At 35.2% G+C, this 22,600-nt stretch overlaps 3 protein-coding genes across 12 annotated transcripts; 2 read left to right on the top strand and 1 right to left on the bottom strand.

Annotated features, from left to right (window-relative positions):
* Positions 1 to 6,229: 6,229 nt before the first annotated feature.
* On the top strand, positions 6,230 to 8,623 carry LOC113710705 (beta-amyrin 6-beta-monooxygenase-like). The gene is made up of 3 exons (XM_072066332.1): positions 6,230 to 7,397; positions 7,617 to 7,804; positions 7,953 to 8,623. The coding sequence occupies exons 1-3, from the start codon at positions 6,449 to 6,451 to the stop codon at positions 8,250 to 8,252; spliced, it is 1,437 nt and encodes a 478-aa protein (XP_071922433.1). The 5' UTR covers positions 6,230 to 6,448; the 3' UTR covers positions 8,253 to 8,623.
* Positions 8,624 to 9,193: 570 nt separating this feature from the next.
* LOC113709678 (uncharacterized) lies at positions 9,194 to 13,261 on the top strand. Of its 3 annotated transcripts, none has more exons than XM_072065536.1 (8): positions 9,194 to 9,471; positions 10,365 to 10,514; positions 10,896 to 11,108; positions 11,598 to 11,686; positions 11,769 to 11,833; positions 12,015 to 12,117; positions 12,750 to 12,860; positions 12,935 to 13,261. In XM_072065536.1, exons 1-8 carry the CDS (start codon positions 9,366 to 9,368, stop codon positions 13,058 to 13,060), a joined length of 963 nt encoding a protein of 320 aa, XP_071921637.1. In that variant the 5' UTR covers positions 9,194 to 9,365; the 3' UTR covers positions 13,061 to 13,261. The 3 variants fall into 3 exon arrangements, with proteins under 3 accessions (XP_071921637.1, XP_071921638.1, XP_027088306.1); XM_027232505.2 differs by having other exon boundaries at positions 9,199 to 9,471; positions 10,932 to 11,108; XM_072065537.1 differs by lacking the exon at positions 10,365 to 10,514 and having other exon boundaries at positions 9,197 to 9,471; positions 10,932 to 11,108.
* Positions 13,262 to 13,567: 306 nt separating this feature from the next.
* LOC113710490 (cleavage stimulating factor 64) lies at positions 13,568 to 22,229 on the bottom strand. Of its 8 annotated transcripts, none has more exons than XM_072065530.1 (10): positions 21,683 to 22,229; positions 21,456 to 21,534; positions 20,089 to 20,263; positions 19,389 to 19,422; positions 19,020 to 19,264; positions 18,422 to 18,499; positions 17,037 to 17,072; positions 16,377 to 16,892; positions 14,877 to 15,146; positions 13,568 to 14,008 (listed from the first exon to the last, which is right to left on the bottom strand). In XM_072065530.1, exons 1-10 carry the CDS (start codon positions 21,717 to 21,719, stop codon positions 13,877 to 13,879), a joined length of 1,602 nt encoding a protein of 533 aa, XP_071921631.1. In that variant the 5' UTR covers positions 21,720 to 22,229; the 3' UTR covers positions 13,568 to 13,876. The 8 variants fall into 8 exon arrangements, with proteins under 8 accessions (XP_071921631.1, XP_071921632.1, XP_071921635.1 ...); XM_072065531.1 differs by having other exon boundaries at positions 13,568 to 14,014; positions 16,377 to 16,886; positions 21,683 to 22,218; XM_072065534.1 differs by having other exon boundaries at positions 13,568 to 14,014; positions 20,089 to 20,268; positions 21,975 to 22,212.
* Between the last annotated feature and the right edge of the window lie 371 nt (positions 22,230 to 22,600).

Below are 22,600 nucleotides of genomic sequence, written 5' to 3'. Positions count from 1 at the left end.
TTCACATAAGATGACAAGTAACTCATAATGGTGAGAATAACATAATTATAAAATTAACCCATTAATAATGAGAATTATAAATAAATCATGTTAGGATAAGAGATTATTTGAAATAATTTTTTTAAAAAATACTATAGCACTTTTTTGATGTGATATTTATGAAATAAAAATGTGATTAAAAAAATATGTTGATGATGCAAGCAAGTCAATGTGTACAAATAAAGTGTAAATAAAGTGCAATCCAAACACAAAGTTGAACCCCTTGACTTCTATTATTGATAAACTCCAAGCCTTTTGTGCTAAAAACTCAATACAAGTAAATTTTTTGATTTAATTTCAATACAACATACCGTTTTATTATCGATGAAACTCAAAATTGTTTTGTGTTAAAATCAAAAGAAATTAACAATAGATTGGACTCTTATCATTGAATAAATTAAGCCTCAAATGCTTTTTGTAACAAGACTAAAATGGGATTGCGTTTTGTATGTATTTTACTGTTGTAGCTCCAAATCAAACAAAAAAAGCAGGGAAAAAAAAGTACTGCACATCTAATATACTATATACACCTGCTTGAATTTTACATCTATAGGTTTTAAAACAGCACTGGCATGGTCCATGGTTGGAGCAATCATATTCGATCTAATCATAATGTGATCACGCTCAAATTGAATTTAAATCAATTAATTAGCTTGGCCTGAATTCTAGTTGGAACTTAGTAATTAGTTCAATTAATCCTTTAACCTTCAACCAATTAGAAACTGCATACTCTAAGTTCAAAAACCTTAATTCTCGAAAGGGAAAATGGCCAAATTCATTTCTAAACTTTTTTCTAGTGCTGATTTAGTCTCTAATTTTTATTTTTGGCCAATTTGATACGTGAATATATGTTGTGGTTCTAATTAAGGACTTCTGAGGCGGTAACACCACGTAAAAGCACTCGAACCTCTAATTGAATAGCTAAATAGGGGTATTTTGGGAACTTCAAGTATGGATGTTAATAAAACCAAGTAAATCAGAAAAAAATCATTAGTTTTTGGGGTATTTTAATATTAAAAACTTTTTTGAGGTATTTTTAAAATTTTTATTTTAATTTATTTCCTTTTCCCCTACCTTACCTCTTCCTCGTCCCTACCATCATCACCAGACTCACCACTCTCCTCTTTGCCACAGGCACTACCCCCACTATTTCCTCTCCTCTTTGTCTACTATTCTCTCTCCTACCCCTTTGCTAATGCTGCATCTCTTGATCTCGTTCCATCAAAGAAAAGTCCAAAAGATGAAAAGCCAAAGTTCCCAAATTAAAGGAAGAAAGAAAAGTTTTTAAAACCAGATCTTGCAAAAATCCCAGATTAAAGGAAGAGAGAAAAGCTTTCCATTCGATCTCACTTCATAGGATAGGATTTCTATTCCAAAACTAGATCTTACAATTCAAATAATTAAAAAGGTGACTGCATAAGAACATTTTGAAAAACCCAAATTCAATATTAGAAGTCTTTGGTTTTTTTCCTCAGTTCATTAAACTCTTTCTCAATCTCAATGCGTTGGGATTTGTTGTCCATAATACTTCCAGTTATCTTTCTTATTGCTAGATTTCTTGAATGTCATCAAGATGTATCATTTCCTCAGGCAATTGTCCTTCAAAAGAAAATTTTACTACTACTGCACTTCGCTTCTCATGTCCCAAGGGAGAGGTGGGTGGTAGGCAATGGAGTTTGGTAGTGGAGGAAGAAGATAACCAAAAATACCAAAATAACCTTGTTTGTTCGGTCTATCAGGAACTAAATCGATGTTTAGTGGTGGCACTGTCGCGGAGGTCCCTAATTAGAGTCGCAATATAAGTTCACATATCAAATTGACCAGAAATAAAAACTAGGAACTAAATCAGCACTAGAAAAAAGTTTAGGGATGAATTTGGCCATTTTCCCATTCTCGAAACTTTAAGGCTCTTATAAAAACTTGGATTAATTTCACTTTGCACCTTTCAATTATATTCAAATTCTCATTTTAGACCCTAAATTTCAAAATGAGATAGTTAATTAGTTCCTAACATATAAAATTTGTCCCACTTAAATAAAATCATTGACTGAAGTAGGACAAATTTTATACATAAGTTGGATGAATTTTATGAATTAATCTTTTCTATATTATTATTATATATAGTGATGGATTTAGAAGCATGACACAACATCTCAATTTGAATTTGAACACCAAACTTTGCACAAGTAACACTCACTAGTGTAGGCATTGATAGTGCATAAAAGATTTATCCAAATTTTGTACTTTATGAGCTAAAGTGCGACATAATTTATATTTTAGAAAAGTATGTTAGATTTTATATATATTTTAGAAACCAAAATAGGACATATTTTATAATTTAAGAAATAAATTATCATATTTCCAAGTTTATGAACCAAAGTAGAAATTTAGCTATTGTTGAAAGTGCAAAGTGGAATTAGCCCTAAAAACTATTTTTGTTCATAAGTTCTGAAAGCACAGGTACTAGCAAATGTATTGACATAATTAAGCATCTTACATAGATTTAGTTTTGCATGTGATGCCCATTCTTGGTCTGAATTGTCGAAGATGTTTTGTTTACTTTGTGTTAAAGGGTACGTATTTCTAATCTAATTTGTTTCACATAATAAGTATTGCTTCTAGTACTTGAAATAGGATGGAATTGATCATAATTCAACCTGATTATAGTAGCAAATAAAGTCTATGCAATAGTCTCATGACTTAAACGTAGTAAAAGGACATAAGATAAAGATGCTGCTGCTTGTTTGTACGTAGATGGCCATGCAAATTCTTCACTTATAACTACCTGAGTTTTCTCTGAAGTATACCTTATGGCACTTAAGAATTATGGTTGCTTTTTACCTCATTTTAAGTAATGCAAACATAGAAAGAATATAAGATGATCGGGTTTTGTGAAGCAGTAAGTGACTTTTTTTTTTTTTTTTTAAATCAGTTTGGGAAGGAACAAAATTTAAAGAAACAAAGATTATGTTGCTTTATAATATATAAACCAAGTTCAAGCCCAAAGAAAAAAAAATAACGAATCAGTAAATCTAGGCAATCCCACTCGTATTGATATTGGCACTCAATTCCAGGTTTGCCAATTTAAAGAAAATTTCACGTCGTTGAAGCAAAATTAACCAAATTCAAACGCTAATAAAACCAAAAACACAAAATTTTTTTTTATTAAAGAATCATCTCAAAGAATTGAAGTCCCAATCTTGATCTTATTAATCTTATACTCTGTTTGGATCTCCTGTTTTTGGAGTGTTTTTCAAAAACTAGTTTTTCAAATACAATAAAAGTTACAACAAAGTACTCTAAAAGATAATCTAAAAATTAGTTTAAAATTATTTAAAATTTTACCAAATATCTCATAATAAAGTGTCAATAAAAAATATTTCAAAATATTTTCTAAAAATATTTCAAAATATACTCTAAAAACTCTGCTACAGCAAAATTTTTCAAAAATACCCCCAAAAACAGCTAATCCAAATTGATTATTGTTTTAGCAGGAAAGCAAGAATTAGAAAATCACCTAAAATATGCATGCAATCGTCTTCTTAACCCTAAAGGGCCTAAACATTCAGGCTCACACTGCATATACACAACATGTATCTACCTGATTCTTTTGTCTCCAATTCTTGCAATCAACTGCTGATTTTGGTCATTCATAAATACTCTTAAAACAAAAAAAAAAAAAAAAAATCATGTCTGCTCATGCTGCACCTGAATCACAAACTTTATCAAGGGTTTTCTTTTGGAAGTTTTTTCATGCCAAATTTCCATTCAACAAAGGGAATTGAAGAACAATTTCGAGGCCTTCCAAGATTAGCCAACTCACATTGATTAACAATCATAAACAAACTTCTTCTGCACATCAAACATGCATGCATGCATGCACATATAATTACAGAATTAACAGGGAATATATATATTAGCATTATAGAAACAGAATGCTATATATATATATAAATAAGTCTAGTTCTAGATCAGTTGATCATCGTCTTCTTGCTTTTTCCTTCTCCTTCCTCTTCGAGATTGCTTTCTAGTCATCGTCCTCTTTCTGCCTCCTCGAGGCTACCCCTATATCTTTCTTGATATCAGCATATATATGTCCGTAGTTTCGGCAATGGGCTCTTCTTTGCTTTCAAGTCATCGTCCTCTTTCTGCTTCTTCAAGGCCGCCTCCATCTCTATGTCTTTCTTGATATCAGCATATGCCATCACCCTACACTGAAACGACATCCTCTGCTCATCATGCTCGTTACTACTTTTAGACTTATAGAATAAGCTAAGCTGTAAGAGAAAAAAAGGGCAAAGGATATTCTTAGAAGAGGAAAATAAGCTTAGAATTAAATGTGGAACAATTTTATTAACTCCAAACCCCATGAATTTATCAAGCAAGCTATATAGTGGCTGATTTCTAGCAAGTTTCATGATAATTTTTTTTTTTGTCAAATAAAAAAAAGCTCCACCACAAAATTTCAAGTTCGTTGAAATAAAAAATAGACATAAATTGCAATATTCGGCTTGTTCACTGCATTTTGTATTCCTGTTTAGAGCCTATTTGGGAGTGCGGTACTTTTGTTTGAAAAAATAAAGGTACTTTTCAGTAATAGAAATATTTTTGTGGTGTTTGCTGAATATTATTTCATAAATTTAGGTATATAGTTTTTGGTGTCAAAAGCACTTAGCAAATGTCCAAAATCGGTGCTTTTAAAATAATTTTTATGTTTTAAAAAATAAAACTTAAATTTTGATCATTTTATCATAAATTTTGAACTCAATAAAGAAATAAATACATTTCCAAAATTTAAAATCACACATTATCTAACATAATAAGCATTTATCCAAGTTTACATCCAAACAACATATTTTATCGGTTGATTATCATAGTAAACATTTGATTGGTTAGGCTTGGTAACTTTTAAAAATTAATTTTCTATACACTAACAGTACATATATTTTCGACATAAGACGCAATCTAAATTTTGAATTTAAAATTCAAATTTTGCATATATGTCATACATCAAATTATGATAGTATATACATTTTTAGTGTATATAAGGTTAACTCTATTTTTACCAATGTGGTATGTGTCGTTATATGTTATACATTCAATCGTGATTGTAATGTGTGTCGTTATGTGTTATACTGTTATGCATTTAACCATGGTAACGTGTACATTATTAATATATTTTAAAGGTGAACTCTACTTTTAATGGCTTGTAGAGTCCTGTCCGAAAATACAAGCGTGATATGCGAAAATATTCGAGTTGATAACCTGCGGGATGCTAGTGTACGTGGTTACTGGCCAACTTCCGGCTGGGGGCTGCTTAGTTTCTAATAAATCCGGCAAACTTTATGCTGACCTTTGGGCTTTATTGAGCCCACTCTGCAACTCCTTTCCAATAGGTAGTGTTTTTCAGTGATGAGAATGGCGGCAAATCAAGCATTGCCGTTTGCGTGTGTCCGATATGATTGTTGTAGTTATCCTCTCAATCTCATTAAATTTACATTGAAATAGTTTTAACCTAGGTTTGAAATTCATTTACGTACACCAATACTATGTAAAATTTATATAGATATTATTTCAAAAAATTATGTGGATATTAACGTAGTTAAATACTTATATAAGTGTAATACTAAACATTGTAAAAAATTTGCAATAGCGACCATCCCTTTGAAATTTTCATGACCACTAACAAGTCTAATTCCATGAGTCACTATTTCCCCGTTTGGATTGACTATTTTTTCAAAAATAATTTTTTTAAATACAATGGTACAATAATACACAATAATTCCAAAAAACATCACATCTATACAATATATCAAATTTTTTTTCAAAAACACTCCCAAAAACATTTAATCCAAATGTAGCCCTTTCACAATTACAAAACTAAGTAGTGGTGTCAGGTTTGTTACACCCTATAAAACTAAAGATTCAAGATGCAATGAATATTTGGTAAAACCTATGAACTAATGAACTTAACTACATGTGATTTGCTACTTCCCACACCGAAAATCAGTTCTTTAATCCTTGCCATGTTAAATGCCGTTCTGACATTTTTATTCCTTTTTGTCACAAACTATGGAAACATCAGGGCCAGACACAGTTTTCAAGTTTCAACCCGCTGTTACATACATACAAATTCTGGTATTTGAAAGACCAAGAAAACAAGAATATGGAGACGAGCGTCCGTGGTTGAATACCATTTTCTGTCATGATTGATATGTTGTAACATGTAAACATTTTCCAGAACTACAATTGCCTTGGGTTTCGTTCTCATTTATGCTTCATACCGTCTTATTTGTGCTCGTCTTTTCTGGTTTGCCGAAGTTTTCATCACCTATAAATACCCTTGAACTGATTTCCCTAAGGCATAAGATCACCGACTTCTCTTCTTGATACTGAAAGGGGAGCAACAATGGATTCCTCCTTAGCATACATTGTAACACTTGCAGTGATCCCAGTTTCAATTGCCTTCATTTTCTTGATCCGCAAACGAAATTCGAGCAGCTCGAAGCTTCCTCCAGGAACGTCAGGGTGGCCAATGGTGGGAGAAAGTTTGCAGTTTGCTTTATTAGGCCCCCAGAAGTTTGTAAAAGATAGAATGAAGAAATATTCACCAGACGTGTTTCAGACGTCCCTGATGGGAGAAAAAATGGCTATTTTCTGTGGTGCACAAGGCAACAAGTTTCTATTCACAAACGAGAACAAACTTCTAACCTCATGGTGGCCTCAGTCCATGAAAAAAGCTCTGCTTTTCCCTGAATTTGTTGAGGATTCTTTAAAGGAAGTATCAGCTCTGAAGCGTAGTTTCATGCATGATATTCTCAAGCCTGAAGCTCTGAAGCAATATATTCCAGTCATGGATGCACTGGCTCGGGAACATATCGAACAAGAATGGGCTCCTCACAAGAAAGTTAAAGTCTTCCCTTTGTCAAAAAAATACACATTTGATTTAGCCTGTCGCTTGTTTTTGAGCGTTATGGATCCTGAGCACATCAAGAAACTGGCTGATCCTTTCCATCTGGTTACCAATGGGATGTTCTCTGTCCCTATTGATCTCCCTGGAACAGCTTACAATGGAGCTATCAAAGGTGGAAAAATGGTCCGTGAAGAGCTGTTGAGGGTCATCAGGGAGAGGAGAAAGGAGCTGATGGAGAATAAAGAAACTGCAGCAGCATGCAAGGACCTTCTGTCGAGAATGTTACTTGTCACAGATGAAGATGGACAATATTTGAGTGAAATGGAAATCTCCAACAACATCATAGGCTTGTTGGTAGCAAGCTATGAAACTACAAGCACTGCAGTCACCTTTGTGTTGAAGCACCTTGCTGAGCTTCCCCACATTTACAGAGAGGTTCTCAGAGGTAAAAATTTCTTGTGCCACTTCCAAACTTTAATTCTCCTTGTTTTTTCCGTGTAAAGAATGGTTGATTGACTAATTCAGTTTCCATACACCCATACATACATATATACATATATATATTATATATATATATTCAAAAGGAGATTATCGTATTCAAATTTAGTGTACTAACTTTTTAAAATAAGTTAACGGACATTGATTATCGTATTCATCACCACAGAACAAATGGAGATTGCAAAGACAAAAGGTCCAGACGATTTGTTGACTTGGGAGGACATTGAGAAGATGAAATATTCATGGAATGTAGCCCGTGAATCCCTGAGGGTGACGCCGCCAGCTCAGGGAGCTTTCAGGGAATCTGTTGCTGACTTCACTTATGCCGGTTTTACGATTCCAAAAGGATGGAAGGTATATGAGCTGAAATATCTATATCTATATCTATATCTACACACACACACACAAACACATATGTATATATTTATCCTGCAATCTTATTTTCTTCATGACCGTGAGCTATGAATACTGAAAATTCAGCGGCAATCAAATTTATTTGCAGACGTTTTGGACAGTGCACACAACTCACAAAAATCCCAAGTACTTCCCTGAGCCCGAGAAGTTCGATCCTTCAAGATTTGAGGGAAGTGGACCTGCTCCTTACACTTTTGTTCCTTTCGGAGGAGGACCTCGAATGTGTCCTGGAAAGGAATATGCTCGGCTAGAAGTTTTGGTTTTCATGTACAGAATCGTGACCCAATTTCAACTGAAAAAGGCAATTCCAAATGAGAAGATAGTGTACCATGCATCTCCTGTGCCCGCGAATGGGCTTCCCGTCCTTCTCCAGCCTCATGGGAAATAGCTTGCAAGCAGTTATTGGTACCATGCATCTCCTGTTCCCGGGAATGGACTTCCTGTGTCCTCCAGCCTCAGGGGAAGATAGCGTACCATGCATCTCCAGTGCCCGTGAACGGGCTTCTTGGTTGAGTTCGAAGTTTGCTGTTGTTTTTTTCTTTTTTCTAAAGATTATTGTGAAAATTTGTGCAAATTATTTTGTGCTGTATCCATAAACAGACCTAATATGTTCGTTCATTTGAGAAATGGACTATATCTTCAAAATAAAGTTTGTTAGTCAACTTAGATATGTATTGTAATAATTCATTTCTGTATTCTAGTATCATTTTGTCTCTGGTGAAACAGAAAGTAAGACTTCCCCAAGGAGTTATCAAAGAATATTATATGTGCAAACAAAGAGATTAATATGTTATCTTGTTTCTTTAAAGCCAAATATGCTGCATCCTAGATGGTTCTCAAAAATATAGTATTTTCTTTCTTTCTTTCTTTCTTTTTTAGCTAAAAAGTTTCTCTTATTTTTCAGAAAATCTCTATTTACTTCTACAGAATGTTATTTTTGTAATATAAAAATTGCACCAAATTGGTTCCAAATTCTATGTTCTGCCATAAAATGCAAAAATGTGGCCGTTACCACATATTTGATGTGTATCTTTTTGATAAACAAATTATAAGCTGACATATAACTCCCCTGAGAAGTCTTGTCATACTTAATTAGAGAATGCTATAGTTAGCTAGTTGTCCAAGAACGATTTGCACCCATCAGGCAACCAGTATCGAATGTAAAACTTGAAATTATTAACTTCTATCTAGACAACATCTAATGCTTAAAAAAAAGAAAGAAAGAAACTATCGTACGAAATGTGTTAAACTTGGTTTAAAATAGTAATCAATAATGGTCCACAGAAGTCAGTGCCTGGTTGTTAAAAAAAAACAAAGCATAGCATTCTCTTTTGGTTTCTTAGTGAAGGGAACTACTACTATTTTAAGTCATTTTTCATCAAGTATGAATTGACATCTTTCTTCAAAGTAAGAAAAAGCTTAGGCATTTCCTTCTGGTATTCATCATCAAAGTTGTATAGTTTGACAGCAGAAGAAAAAGGGGCATAAGTGAAGGTAAATAATGGCATCCCAAGAAGTGGCTGCAGCAAAGGTGGCATCGATTTTCATATATCCAATCAAATCCTGCCGTGGAATTTCTGTCTCTGAAGCACCTCTTGCATCCACTGGTATGAATTACACTCTTGTAACTGTACCAACCTTATCAATTTCAAGAACATGCTTTAGTGCTGCTGCTTTTCCTGGTTATTTTGCAGTGATGGATGAATGGGAGAGGATGGCCTCATTGCATGTTTATGCTGTAGCTGAAATTTCTAAATGTTGCATCTTTTGTCTGCTGCCAGATTAATTCACTTCCTTCTGTTATTTCAACTCTGGTATTATAGAATTGAGAGGGGGTAGGGTCCTCATCACCCCACAAAACCAAGCCAGTGTGGTATTACTGTTAAAACAATTTTTCTAGCAACTAAGAGCTTAAGAGTTCTTTGTTGTTGACAAAATATAAAAAAATTCCATCAATTGAAAAAGGAAAAATTCTTTCTTTGGAATATGGCTCAATGATCTTCAATCTGTTAAGTGTGATGTTGGCAAAGAGAAAATTTTCTGTGTCAGGTCAAATTTGCACAAATAAATCTTCTATGGTTCCTTTTCTGTTTCCATATTCTATAGCACTGTAAATTCTGAGTAGATGATCCACACTACAATGATATAAGTTTTATTTCCCTTCCAGTAATGTTATTCTGTTCGGATATTAGCATCTGCATCTTAATGCTTAAGCCATAAAAGAGAATTATAACATCTTAATCTGCCAAAAGCTCGTTAGCAGACTTGTGTTCTTGAGTTTTCTTCTCCTAATTCAGCTGTATTCTATTTCGTTAAAGTTCTTGATAAGATGGAGTGAATCAGATGATGCATGCATTATCAATATCAAACTACTCTTTCGATCTCTATGAAATCTTTGTTCTTTTGATTTTCATTTTGATAAGATATTCGATTCAAAAGTAAAGGTAGTTTTTCTGGCAGAAATTTGGCTTACTTTTCTTCTGTTTAAATTTACTTACAGGTTTTAGGTGGGATAGATTGTGGATGGTTGTGAATTCTAAAGGCAGGGCATATAGTCAAAGAGTTGAGCCAAAACTTGCTCTAGTTGAGGTAGAAATGCCAATAGAAGCATTTTCTGATGTTTGGGAACCAAATAACAATTCCATCTTAGGTGAGTTCTTGATCACTGAGAATACATAGATAATACCTCTTGATTAGGCTGTTTTCATTCCTCTTTTCTGCCGCCTTCCCCTTGTCCACTCTTGCTAGTTCAACAAGTAAATTGCTTAAGATCTTAATACTCCCTGTTGCTTTCGACCGTCGTTTCTCTTTTTCTGCGCAATGTGGACCAAAATGTTAGAACAATGGCAGATCACCGATCGCTTTTTTCCAATTGGAGTTGTGGTAACAGCTGAGAAATGAAAGAAACGCCTGGAAAGAAAATTAAAAAATCAGGAACAGTTTTAATTCTTTTGTGATTTCAGTTAGTTCTGAGAGTTGGTTTTGTTCCATTAATGCAAGGTAAAAGAATGATTGTTTAAAGTAGCTGCAGATTTAGCTGGTGATCAATGTTCTCTTCATCCAACAGTTGTCAGGGCCACAGGCATGGATTTATTGAAGATTCCGCTGGCCGAACCATCTACAATAGCAGATGGAGTCTCAATCTGGGAGTGGGCTGGCGGGGCACTTGATGAGGGAAATGAAGCATCAGAGTGGTTCTCCAGATTTCTTGGCAAACCAAGTCGGCTAGTGCGTTTTAATGAAGGTAGCACTCAGTTAGGCAATGAGATTTAACTTTCTACCTCTGGGCAAATGTATATGAACTCATTTTTGGCAACATAAAATGCTGAGAGCTAGGCTGCTGCATACAAATCAGAATGAACTTCAGCATTAGGTTCTTGATGAACTAACATTTCTAGTCCTTTTCTGTTATCTTTGGATGTTCAAATTGTCTTTGTTTTCCCTGTGTAATTTGGCTTCTATCATTTCTAGAAATTTATTGCATTACTCTCGTCTCAGAAATGCACCAATGTCCAGAATTAGGACTATCTTTTGTATCTAAGGAATAGAGATGATAATTTTGAGAAAGAGCGAATTTCATGTATGCGTGCTTTATTACCAAACTCTTGCATTATAGCTTTTTTTTTTCCCTGAAAGTCTATTTTCTGAAGCTTATTTATTGAAATCATGCATCATTGAAATGTATTTAAGTCACAAAATCAGACAGTAATTTGGGTTTTGATTAATCATGCAGCATCAGAAACCAGGCCTGTCTACTCTGATCCTGTCCGCAGTTATAAGATTAAGTTTAATGACATGTATCCTTTTCTCCTGGCATCTCAGGTTAGTTAGCGCGACTGGTACAAATCGATATCTGTCCAAGTAGAAGTTTTGATCTAAGAATTTTTCATTGGTTGTTCTGCAGGGATCATTGGATGCATTAAATGCTCGTCTGGAGGAACCTATACCCATGAATCGGTTTAGACCTAAGTATATGCATGCTCGAACCCCTTGCTCTCCTGCTCTTGTTTGCTTCTTTCAGTTTCCTTTCACTTTCTGAGTATATTTGTACTCCTTTTTCCTATATGCTTCATAACCCATAACCCATATTTTACCCAATGCAGAAGAATTCAAAAGGCTTAAAAAATGATGTGTTTTTTTTGTTTTTCAGTATACTTGTTGAAGGATGTGAGCCATTTTCTGAGGATTTGTGGAAGGAGATCAGCATAAACAGATTAACATTCTATGCTGGCGAGCTATGCTACCGCTGTAAGGTAAAAGTAAAACCTCACTTTTCTTCAGTTTTGGTCTTGATCAGTATACTCAGATTTTATTTGTGAAGACTAATCAAGTATAGGTTCTAATCTGCCCTGATCATTTTAGTTGATTATCGTGTAACCTTTTCCTTTCTTCCCCCATCCCAACAAGTCCTCGATTAGAAAGTATTTTAGTTTCTTTATTGCTTTCAGAGAAAGAGAGAGAGGAGTGGCAAATTGTAAACAATCTTGCACCTTTTCTCATTACTGATCTTGGTAGTGAACTCACTCCATAAATTAAGTTTCAGAGGGCTCAACTATGTATCCTGAACCTTTGCCTAGATAGGAGGCCCTGAGATAATGCTGGAGGATTACCTGCTCTAGAAGTTCACTGCCTCTTATCATGCTGCATAAAAATTGCTCCAATCAAAAAGGGGCAAGAAAAAGATTAAAAAAAAAGTGCCATAATACATATGTTTGCTGTCAAATCTGTATTTGCCATTTCCGTAGCTGTTTGTTTAGTTGAGGTTAGTGTTGCGAATGTGCACAGAGGAAGTAACAAAAGTATGCTATTGCACCTATAAAGACTTGACATCTGAATCTCTCTATGAGTTTCTAAGCTCAGAAATCTTGCCTCTTACTATTTACAGATTCCAAGCATCAATCAAGAAACAGCAGAAGCAGGTTCAGAGCCCACGGAGACGCTGAGAAAGTTTCGTTCAGACAAAGTCCTGTGTCCAGATAAAAAACCACAGGGGAGGGTAAGCATAAACAAAACATTGTCATGGTCCTTCTAGAGACCAAATCCTGCTACTAACTTAGCTCGGATCTGCAGGTTTACTTTGGAAAAATGTTAGTTTGCAAAGATTCACTTACTCAATGGAAATCGAAGAAAATACAAGTGGGAGATCCTGTTTATATTCGCGAATTATTACCTTCCTATAACGATGCAGCAGCTTGACCTTAATATGTTCCATGTACAGATTCTGCCCACTTGCCCTGCCTTGAAACCATGCAAGTATAATGGTCAAACATTTTATGTTAGCAAAGATGTGTTTTAAACTGCAACCCTTCGTTATATGTTTACCAGTCAAGCTAGTTGTAAAACTTTTCATCTGATGTTAAGAATTATGTGGTTGGTTTGTGGAACACTTTTCCTCCATTGTTGGCTCGTATGTCCCCTGGTAAGGTGATCATAAATTTGATATTGAAGATCAAACCATCCAAGATTGTTTAATATAGGTTCATGAGTGATAATTGAATTCCAAAATCAAGTGATAGTTTGCAGCTGAACTCTTGGATACACAAGCAAATGATTCAGTTATCTGTTCCATCTTTTTATAGCCACCAATTTTGCTGTTTGTAGATAATAAAATGGTAGGGGATCGATAGTATAAACTTCTGATTTACAATATGATCCTAGACAAAATAAACAACAGATCCCTGGTTTAGTGTACAAAGTTCAACATTGAAAGAAAAAATCACTAACACTTCAGGAAATGAATGTTACACTAAACAGAAGTTGTAATGGAACAACAAAAACATTAAAACCAAAATTTTTCTCTGTGTTTCCTTTGATTTAATTGCAATCTACAACCCTGTAAAACCGTTACATTGATGTCACAACTCTCGTGCATTTAGGATGCTATGCTAAATCTTGTGTAAACATTCACTCTACAGTGTAAAATCAACTACGTGTTGTTATGCCCCTCTGGCCTATGAATTAAACAGGGATGGAAGCCCTTGAGTAGGGACTCGTTATGCATCAGTTGAATCACTATGAAGCCTGCCGAAGCATCTGCTGGAGTTGAATGACCTGTTGCTGCTGATCAGGTGGCAGTGAACTTACTTGCTCAGGTGTTAGAAGAAGCACTTGCTGTAGCAGAGCAGTCTCCACATCAGGAGGAAGCTGTACCTTGAGAATGAGAAAACCAAAGTCTTACTACAATTAAAGAACAAACCAAGCCACCAACATTCAATTGTTCATAGTTGCCACTGAAAAAGGTCACAACTTATAAGCACCAATTTTCAAATGCATAAACTACTGGAGTCTTGCGGTCATATTCAGCAAAGAAGTTACACTCCAACTCAAACCGCCGTTTGCATAATGCCACGAGCCAGTCTATTTACGCAAGATGAGACCCAATAAAGAATAAAAATGAAGTCTGGAAAGATATGGCAAGAATTTATAAAAGATTCCAAAATTTAACTTATGACTTGTACCAAAATAGATGGAGCTCCAGTTAACTAATCATCAATAGATATATGTGTCTGTAACCAATGCCATGTTCAAATCTCAGTTCGTACTTCCTTAATCACTAGTTCCATTTTGTTCTTTCATTGCTATATTAAATTCCTAAGGATCTTACAATGATGTTCTAAGTGAAATCCTCAGTGAAGAAAGCTGATCATATTAAGCAAAAATTTTCCATCTATTTTCCTAGTTCAGTGAATTTTCCAATTTGACAGATATAAGGCCATAAGCAATTCTCTAGAATACTATGATCTCAGTCATGTAAAGACCTTCAGACATAAGTTCTCAAATCTACATAAAACTTGATTGAATTTCTACTAACAGAAAAAGAAAACACAGCTTGACCATCTAAAAAAAATAGTTTCCAGTTCAAGCATAACCTCAACAGAATCAGCATCCATACCCATCCGTACACACCATACATAATTAAAGTAGTCGTACTTTTGAGAAACTGACTGTGCAGGATCATAAATCTCTAAATTGTAGAAAATGGATGTAAAATAATAATCCCATCAGCAGATACCTGAGCAGCTTGTTTTTCAGATACAGAAGCTTCTTCTACTTTAGGAACTTGGTTTGTAGTCATGCTAAAAGTCTGAGATGGTCCAGATGCAGAGGCTGCCATATTTTCATCGGTGGGCGAAGGTATAGGCCTTCCGTCATTTAACCTAACCAGTTTTGATGGCTGATTTGTTGGATCTAGACTGTCATTGACTCTTGAAATCATAACCTGTCTGCGTGGATCTTTATTAATGCTATCTTGTATGCCAGATAACAGTGAAGAACCATGCTGCTAGCAAAACAGACACATACAAGAACCACAAATTTACATTTACGAAGATAGTGTTGTTCCAAATGAAAAGGCAAGAATGTAAACATCAGGATAAACTTACGGCAAGGTTAGCTCTTGCCAAGTCAAATAGTTGGAAGATAGCAACAGTGAAATTTAGCAGATGTGAGCATTTCTACTAGAGAACTAATCTCAACAAACCAAAATATTCATCAGTCAAACTGATGAAAAAGTCAGTGTTGTCATTAATGTGTTACAAAAGTTGGAAGATAGCAACAGTGAAATTTAGCAGATGTGAGCATTTCTACTAGAGAACTAATCTCAACAAACCAAAATATTCATCAGTCAAACTGATGAAAAAGTCAGTGTTGTCATTAATGTGTTACATCATTTGGGTCATGGAGCATACTGGTTAAATCTACAGGAGAAAAAAATCAAATAAAATGTATACTGTACTTAAGGTATAGATTAAAAGCCACTTGAACCAAGATTTTAAGATTGACAATTTGAACTCAGCAAACATATCATTATGGTTGATACAACACATGGATTAATTAGACCAGTTCACTTGCAATACAATTCAGTATAGCCCTAGACACTTGGCCACTTCAGATCAGCCCACTTGGCAGATATATTACAACCAAAGGATACAAAAAGAAACAAATCATAAATTTCCTCCAATCATGCCTTCTAGGTCATCACCAATTGCAATGTATCTACCTGTCTAGGGGGAGAATTTAGAAATAAAGAAGCATGATCTGGGCTTTCTTACTCCCCGCATCCCACTGTAAATCTAATCATGGTCATCTGAATCCTATCTTTGCACGGAAGAGATACTTCAAGAAATTTCAGAAGTCAAGATCATATATAACTCCTCCAGATCTCAATTAATACTATTTAATCCGAACAGATTGTAAGACTGCTGGTGGAATATTGACTGATTACAGACTAGATCTAAATTCAAAGAATCCTAGTTGCTTAATGCAAAAAGATGTTAGACAACAGAAATCAAATAGGAGATACAAATGCTACAGCTCTGCATTATCTGGTTGGATTCAATTTTCAAATTATAGTTGTTAAAGGAGTCGAGACTCTCCCATATATGACCTTACATCAATTCGCAGTCTCACTAGATCAAGACCAGTCAAACAAAACCTAAGGAAAGCTTATATACCAATCACAGTTGGTCTTTTCTACAGTTGGGCACACAAGAAACTAAACTGAAACTTGCACCTGAAAGCCTTGATCCAGCAGTGGTGGCTGTATTGATTGAGAAGTTTGAATAGATGCTGCGGTAGCAGCGGCTGTAACTTGCCCTAAATGTTGCATCTGAGGAGGAGTTTGCACGTGATGCTTCAAAGAAGAGGAAGCTGCTGCCTGAATTTGCGGTCTAAATGAGAAATTGCCCTGAGATTGAGGGCGTATCAATGAAAGGGCTGGATTTCCAGACTGAATAGGCAATTGGTTCTGCTGCAAAACTTTATTCTGCATAGGCTGTGGAAGCTGAATTTGAGGTTGTATAGGAAACTGAGTTACCGAAGCATGCTTGTTATTCAACATAGAATTTGGACGACTAGCAGAAATTGCACCCTCTTGTGCTGTGGGCAACAAACTGTATTGCCCTTTATTCTGTGGAAGAGGGGGGAGCCCAGGAACATTTTGAGTTGTTAATAGTTGATTCTGCATACCATCTTGCAGTAAAGGCTGCAATGGTGGAGCAGACACCTGCCTAATGTTGGGCATCTGCAACTTTATAATTTAAAGAAAGAGAGGAGGAGAGAGAGAGAGAGAGAGAGAGAGGAACAAAACATTCAAATCTCATGCTCAAAAGATTCGAAGCTCAGTAGAAAACTATAAAACTAAAAGTTAATCGTTCAGGGCAACATGACAAACCATGTGTGGTGGTACTATTCCCAGCATTATCCCTGCCTGCAATGACATCACAACCAACCTTGTAAAGAAGCAAGAAAGTCAGAAACAGATAACTAAGGCAAGAAAAGGAGTAGTGGAAGACAGGCCATAGCAGAATAGATCAATTGCTCAATTCTAGTCATCTTCACTTGATGTAATATATTGCTGTAATTGCTTTTTAATCCTTGAAGAAAACCTCAGAAAAAAAAGCACAACTAACGATGAAGTGACATGTAACAAGATACTTAAAAGTAACATCAATAATAGTGGTAGTCATAACTAATATGCCTATATGGAAAGATAGTGTGTATCCTTGATCCCCAAGGACTTGATACCATACATAGGGTACTTAACACCAAAAAGAATTGTTTCATCTCCGTAAATATGTTTAATTTTTCAGAATCTAAATTATTCTCTCAACTGACCAAGGCATTTAAGAGGTTTTGAGTGATCTGCTCAAGATAATAAAGGATTATTTGCACCCACTATTTGCTCCAGCTTGGATACAAAGTAAGAAGGCATCGTCACTGCCAATTGAGAGCAAGCTACCTTTGGTGGTCCTTCAATAGTTTGCTTATGAAACAGTTTCTGGCATAATGCCTGAGGGAAGATTTTCCATTACGATGCCCATTCCACCTAAAGCATTCTCTTTTGTTCCTTTAGTGTACCACAAAATATCATTCTTTAATTGCATATATCCTTCAAAAAATTTTAAATGACAACTCCTCATCACATAGATTAACTCTCCTTCCCAGCATATCAGGTACAATCCTCAAGAGCCACCAATGGCAGAAAGATTTTTCTCCTGGCTTATTTATATTCACAACAGTATACATATGCAGAAGTCTATTTTTACTGGAGTTCCTCCAGATTTCAAGCCAGAATCAGCATCGTTTCAAATGTTGTTCTTGAATTTCCTATGAAATTCAACTCCTAAAATCAGAAACTCTTGATCAAGAAATCACTTGCAAAACATTTAGGAAATTAGAAGCCTAAATTGCCTCAAATGCTTCTGACAAGATTTTCCTGGATTACACATCAAAATTCTCTCACCAACCAGCTTTTTGCTCTGGAGAATTCGTTCTGAAAATCACAAGCTTTGCAAATCGCCCAGCAACCATGGTTTAAGTCATAAACTATAGCTCAATATCTTAGTTATTCATTTTTTATGGAAAAAAAAAAATCCTCCCTCTATTCTTCCTAAATTTCAATTAATGAGACAAACTCAGGTATATACACACAGCCAAAGTCCTTGCAGAAATATCATAAAACTGTAAGAAAGCATATTCTGTAGCTGCACAAGACATAAAACAGGGATCCATTAATCTCATCATAAACTGACAGAGGTATGGAAGATCAATGAAAACCTGTAAAATTGCTTTAGGCAAATGGGGGCACGCAAGTAACAGTTGACGAGCTTGCTCCTTGTTTTGTGTAGCCATTGCCTGATATGAAAATGAGAACAAAAACAATTTGATACATTAAAAGTTATCCAAGAAGTAATAAGCCCTCACTCTAAAAGATCTCCCCCATTACTTCACCTTGTGATGTCAATTCCTAAAGTTTATATGCAGAGTTTAATCCTTCACTACATGTTTCTCTAAATTTTTTGACATAGTTCTATTTTTCTTACATATAAAGTTAATCAATGGAGCAAAGGCGGTATAATCCATATACTGTCATTCTTGAATTTGAATGTTATCTAGTCTAGAGTCTCTAGACAGAAAGTTAGACCCTTTGCCTGGTTAAACTAGCTTATCAGGTTTTTGATACTTCCTTTGCAATTAGATGTGCATGTTGAAAGAGACTAGAATTTCTCTAGTTTCTAAGTAAGTTTTAAGCCTCCTTGAAGGATCATATTCTTCTGCAAAGAATATCCATAACTCAGAGGGAATACATAACAATCTAGGCTTTGACATTCACACATAACTTGCTCAAGCAGAAAAGATTTTATCTGAAACTGACCTTCATCTCAGACATAAGCTCGATTAGCTGGCTTCTTGACATTTTGGCCAGATGCAAAGTTAAAGGATCACTGCCCAATGTTGGCTGACTAGGTATACCAATCTGATTGGACATGCCACCAGTCTGAGCAGCACCAAGAGCTTGTGCCATGATACTTGCAGCAGTCATAGCTACAGAGACACCTATTGGCTGAAGAAGACTGGAATCCTTGAGGACTGCTGGTCCCCCAAACTGTTTTTGATTATCTACAAATACCAAATATCTCTAGATTATGATAACTCAAGATAATTTAGACTCCAGAATTTCTTTGCTCTATGCAAGGGACAAGTGTACTGACAGTCCAGAGAAGCAAGTAAAGATGAAACTTACCAACATGTGCAACCATTCCAGGTCCACCACGGCCCTGCAAGGAAAAAGAGTCAAAACAAAAATTAGCTGAAATTGAAGTAAATTTAGTACCCTGCAAGAGGAAAAAAGTTAGAGTGTTCCTGATTGCCCCATCCCAAATTCCAGTGTTGGCTGATTTACCATATGTTATCCAAATTTGTTGTATCAAACCTTTAACTATCTAGAAAAGAATGAAAGGATCCTCTAAAAGGCCTCAATTTCTTAAAGAAAAATTTCTGCTCACCCCCTAAGGGCATATTAATTTTCCATACAGTAAGAAATAGAATTACCACCAACAATGATCAGGATAATTAACTAAAAAGAACTATTTTATTTCAATATTTCCACCAGTTCATAAATTCTTTAATATACTGATATACCCACACTAGTAGTTGGCCAGTCTTGTCTTTAATCAATGAGTGAATACACAAGCAGCAAGCATCTGGTTCGCTGTAGTTGGTGTTATTAATCTGCAGATGCTTCATTCTTCATTTGTGGGCAATTAGACCTTGCCCCTCTCATCTCTATATATACGACAGCTTGACAAAATTCTTTAGGGCCAATAAACTGTTTTACTTTGGTTGTAGACTCTCTAGTAACTACTATTAAAGCCCTAAGACTCTTTCAGTGAACGAAAATTCCCGGTAAAAAAAAACAATTTTCTACAGGTACTAGTACATACCTGTTCGCGATTCCTGTCAGCATTTTTATCATTTTCAGCAAAATCAACACGTAATTGTCGTCCGTTTATCTCGTACCCCTGAAGATTCCGGCGTGCACTCAAAGCCGTCTCCTCATCCTTATACTCACAAAATCCGTAACCTTTTGGTTTCCCAGTTTCTCTATCAATTACTAATCTGAACTAAATGAAATAATAAGTTATAGATCACTCAAACTCTACTAAGATTAGAATAAATAGGAAAAAAGTAAAGACACACCACATCCCTTTCCTATACATAAACTAGCTTTTAACAATGTATCTTAAGCAATGCAGTTGATTTTCCAGGCCAAGGAATTCTAAGATCCTTTCCATGTAATTTATGTTTGAAGATTAATGTCATCCCGGCTCTTACTTTTCAAATCTACCCAAAGCTAAACCATTGCATCAATATGGACTAACAGAAAATTGGTGAGCACGCCACTATAGAAGAACTTACCCACTGAACAATACAGAAGTAGCTTAATCAATTCTGTCAATAAAGTCCATGCCATGCCAAACACACTCTACCAAATATTCTCTAGGTCAGGGAGTTATCGTCTGACTACAAATTCAATATATCTTTGCAGCTCTGCTGGAGGTGGAGGTTGCAACAATATAAACAATCCTACTATGTCAGATACCTATCATGTTGCATACAATTTCCAGTACTATGCATCAAAACACCTCCTTTTATCTATGCTCCTTTGAAGGTCCATTTTTACCCAAAGCCACTCTTTTCTAGGCGAGCTTATACATGTCAAAAACTGAAACAAAGCCTAGCTTGACTGTTTTCCCGCCAAATATTCTTAAGAGAGTAGACATTGCAATTAAATCTACAGATTCAGCTATAAAAACCTTGAGACCAAATCTTGACTTAAAAATTCTCCCAAATCACAAGCAACAAGAAAGAACTCACCCAATTCGAGGAACAAAGAGCATATGAAAATATCACAATATCAACTCCAATGATAAAAAATTTCTTCTTTTTAAATTTTTGTTCTTTAGATGCAAAATGAAAGACATTCAGTTAACCTGGTTCCAAAAAAAATTAAAAACAAAAACAAAAATGCTTCAATTTGTAAGATGAGGGCTGCCCAACACACAAAAGTAAATCATATCTTCAACCCATTTTGCTCGTTTACAATATTTTTCACTCTCAATACTATTACTAATTGAGTTTCACCTACTCACACACCTACTCACATATTTAACTAAATTAGCATCCAACACAGAAAAAAAAAAACCCACAAAAATGAAAAGTAAAAAAAATTCATCAACTTCTAAACACATCAAAAGGGAAAAATAGAGGAAGCTGCAAAATGAGGAATTAAACAGAAAAAACAACAGACCTGAAGGAAACAACAGGGCCCACCTCCTCACAAATTTCTTTCAGCTGTTCTTCAGTTGCATCATAAGGTATATTCCCAACTGCCAAAAAACCCGAAAATCAGAACAAAAAAACCCATTTATCAAATTCCCAGTTTCTGATAAATAACAGAATTCCAATTGAATCAACTTTGCAAAAAAAAGGTTCGAATATAACCATGGAGAGACAGAGGGAGAGAGGGGGACTAACCAAAGACGCAGCGGTGCTGAGGGTGAGAAGTTGCCATTAAAATTCAATAAGAAAGCTAAAAAAGTAAGATTGAGAAGAAGAAGAAGAAGAAGAAGGTGAAGAAGCTTTGAGCATGCAGCTTCATCATCTTCTTCCTCCTTTGAATTATTTTATTATTCTTCTATTATTGTTGCCATAGAAATCCTGGTGAAAACATGCATCACTACTCTACTTCACAATCCCAAATTAACTTTTGTAACAATTTTATTTACTACCAAATTATGAAATTAATTCACTGATTCCTCTTTTCTACCTTTCCAAACAAATTGTTCTGAGAAAAACCCAGAACTCTCCCCTCTGTAAACGTGTGCGAGATGAGTTCGTGTTTCTGGCGTGGGCTATTTTTCAAAGTGCAGTTTGCTCTCGAAACTTTTGCCTTATTGTAGGTTGACCCTTTATTTTTTAATACTGCACAAAGTAGTCCTTATAGTTTTTGACCACTGACATCGAGAATAATAATGCATTTTAGCTTTATAACAATTTCACAAGCAATATTGGGGTTGGTTGGATGGTATGGAGAATCGAAAAGAGAGATTGATTGGATGAGTTGAAGAGGTCGTAAGTGAGAGATTTTGAATTTGAAATTTTTCGATTACAAAAAAAATTATATATAAAATAAAAAAATGATTAAAAAATATATTCGTTAAAAAATCTAAAATTTTTCTATGAAAAAACTACAAACCAAAAAAGGCGTCAGCCGACAAATATGACTTTTGGACCAAAGTGGAAAGGAAAGAGAGAAAGAGTAATTGGACCTTCAAATATATTTGTGTGAAGTTGGAGATATAATTGGTCTGAACTAAAATGCCAAGGACCAAATTGAACTCAATTAGCCTTCCTTTTCCCTTTCCTTCTAGACTAATTGAATAATTGAAGAAC

This window comes from Coffea arabica, chromosome 9e (assembly GCF_036785885.1).
Source record: "Coffea arabica cultivar ET-39 chromosome 9e, Coffea Arabica ET-39 HiFi, whole genome shotgun sequence".
Lineage (NCBI taxonomy): Eukaryota > Viridiplantae > Streptophyta > Magnoliopsida > Gentianales > Rubiaceae > Coffea > Coffea arabica.
Note: the sequence above shows the minus strand (reverse complement) of the source record. Positions and strands in the feature narration are given on the sequence as shown.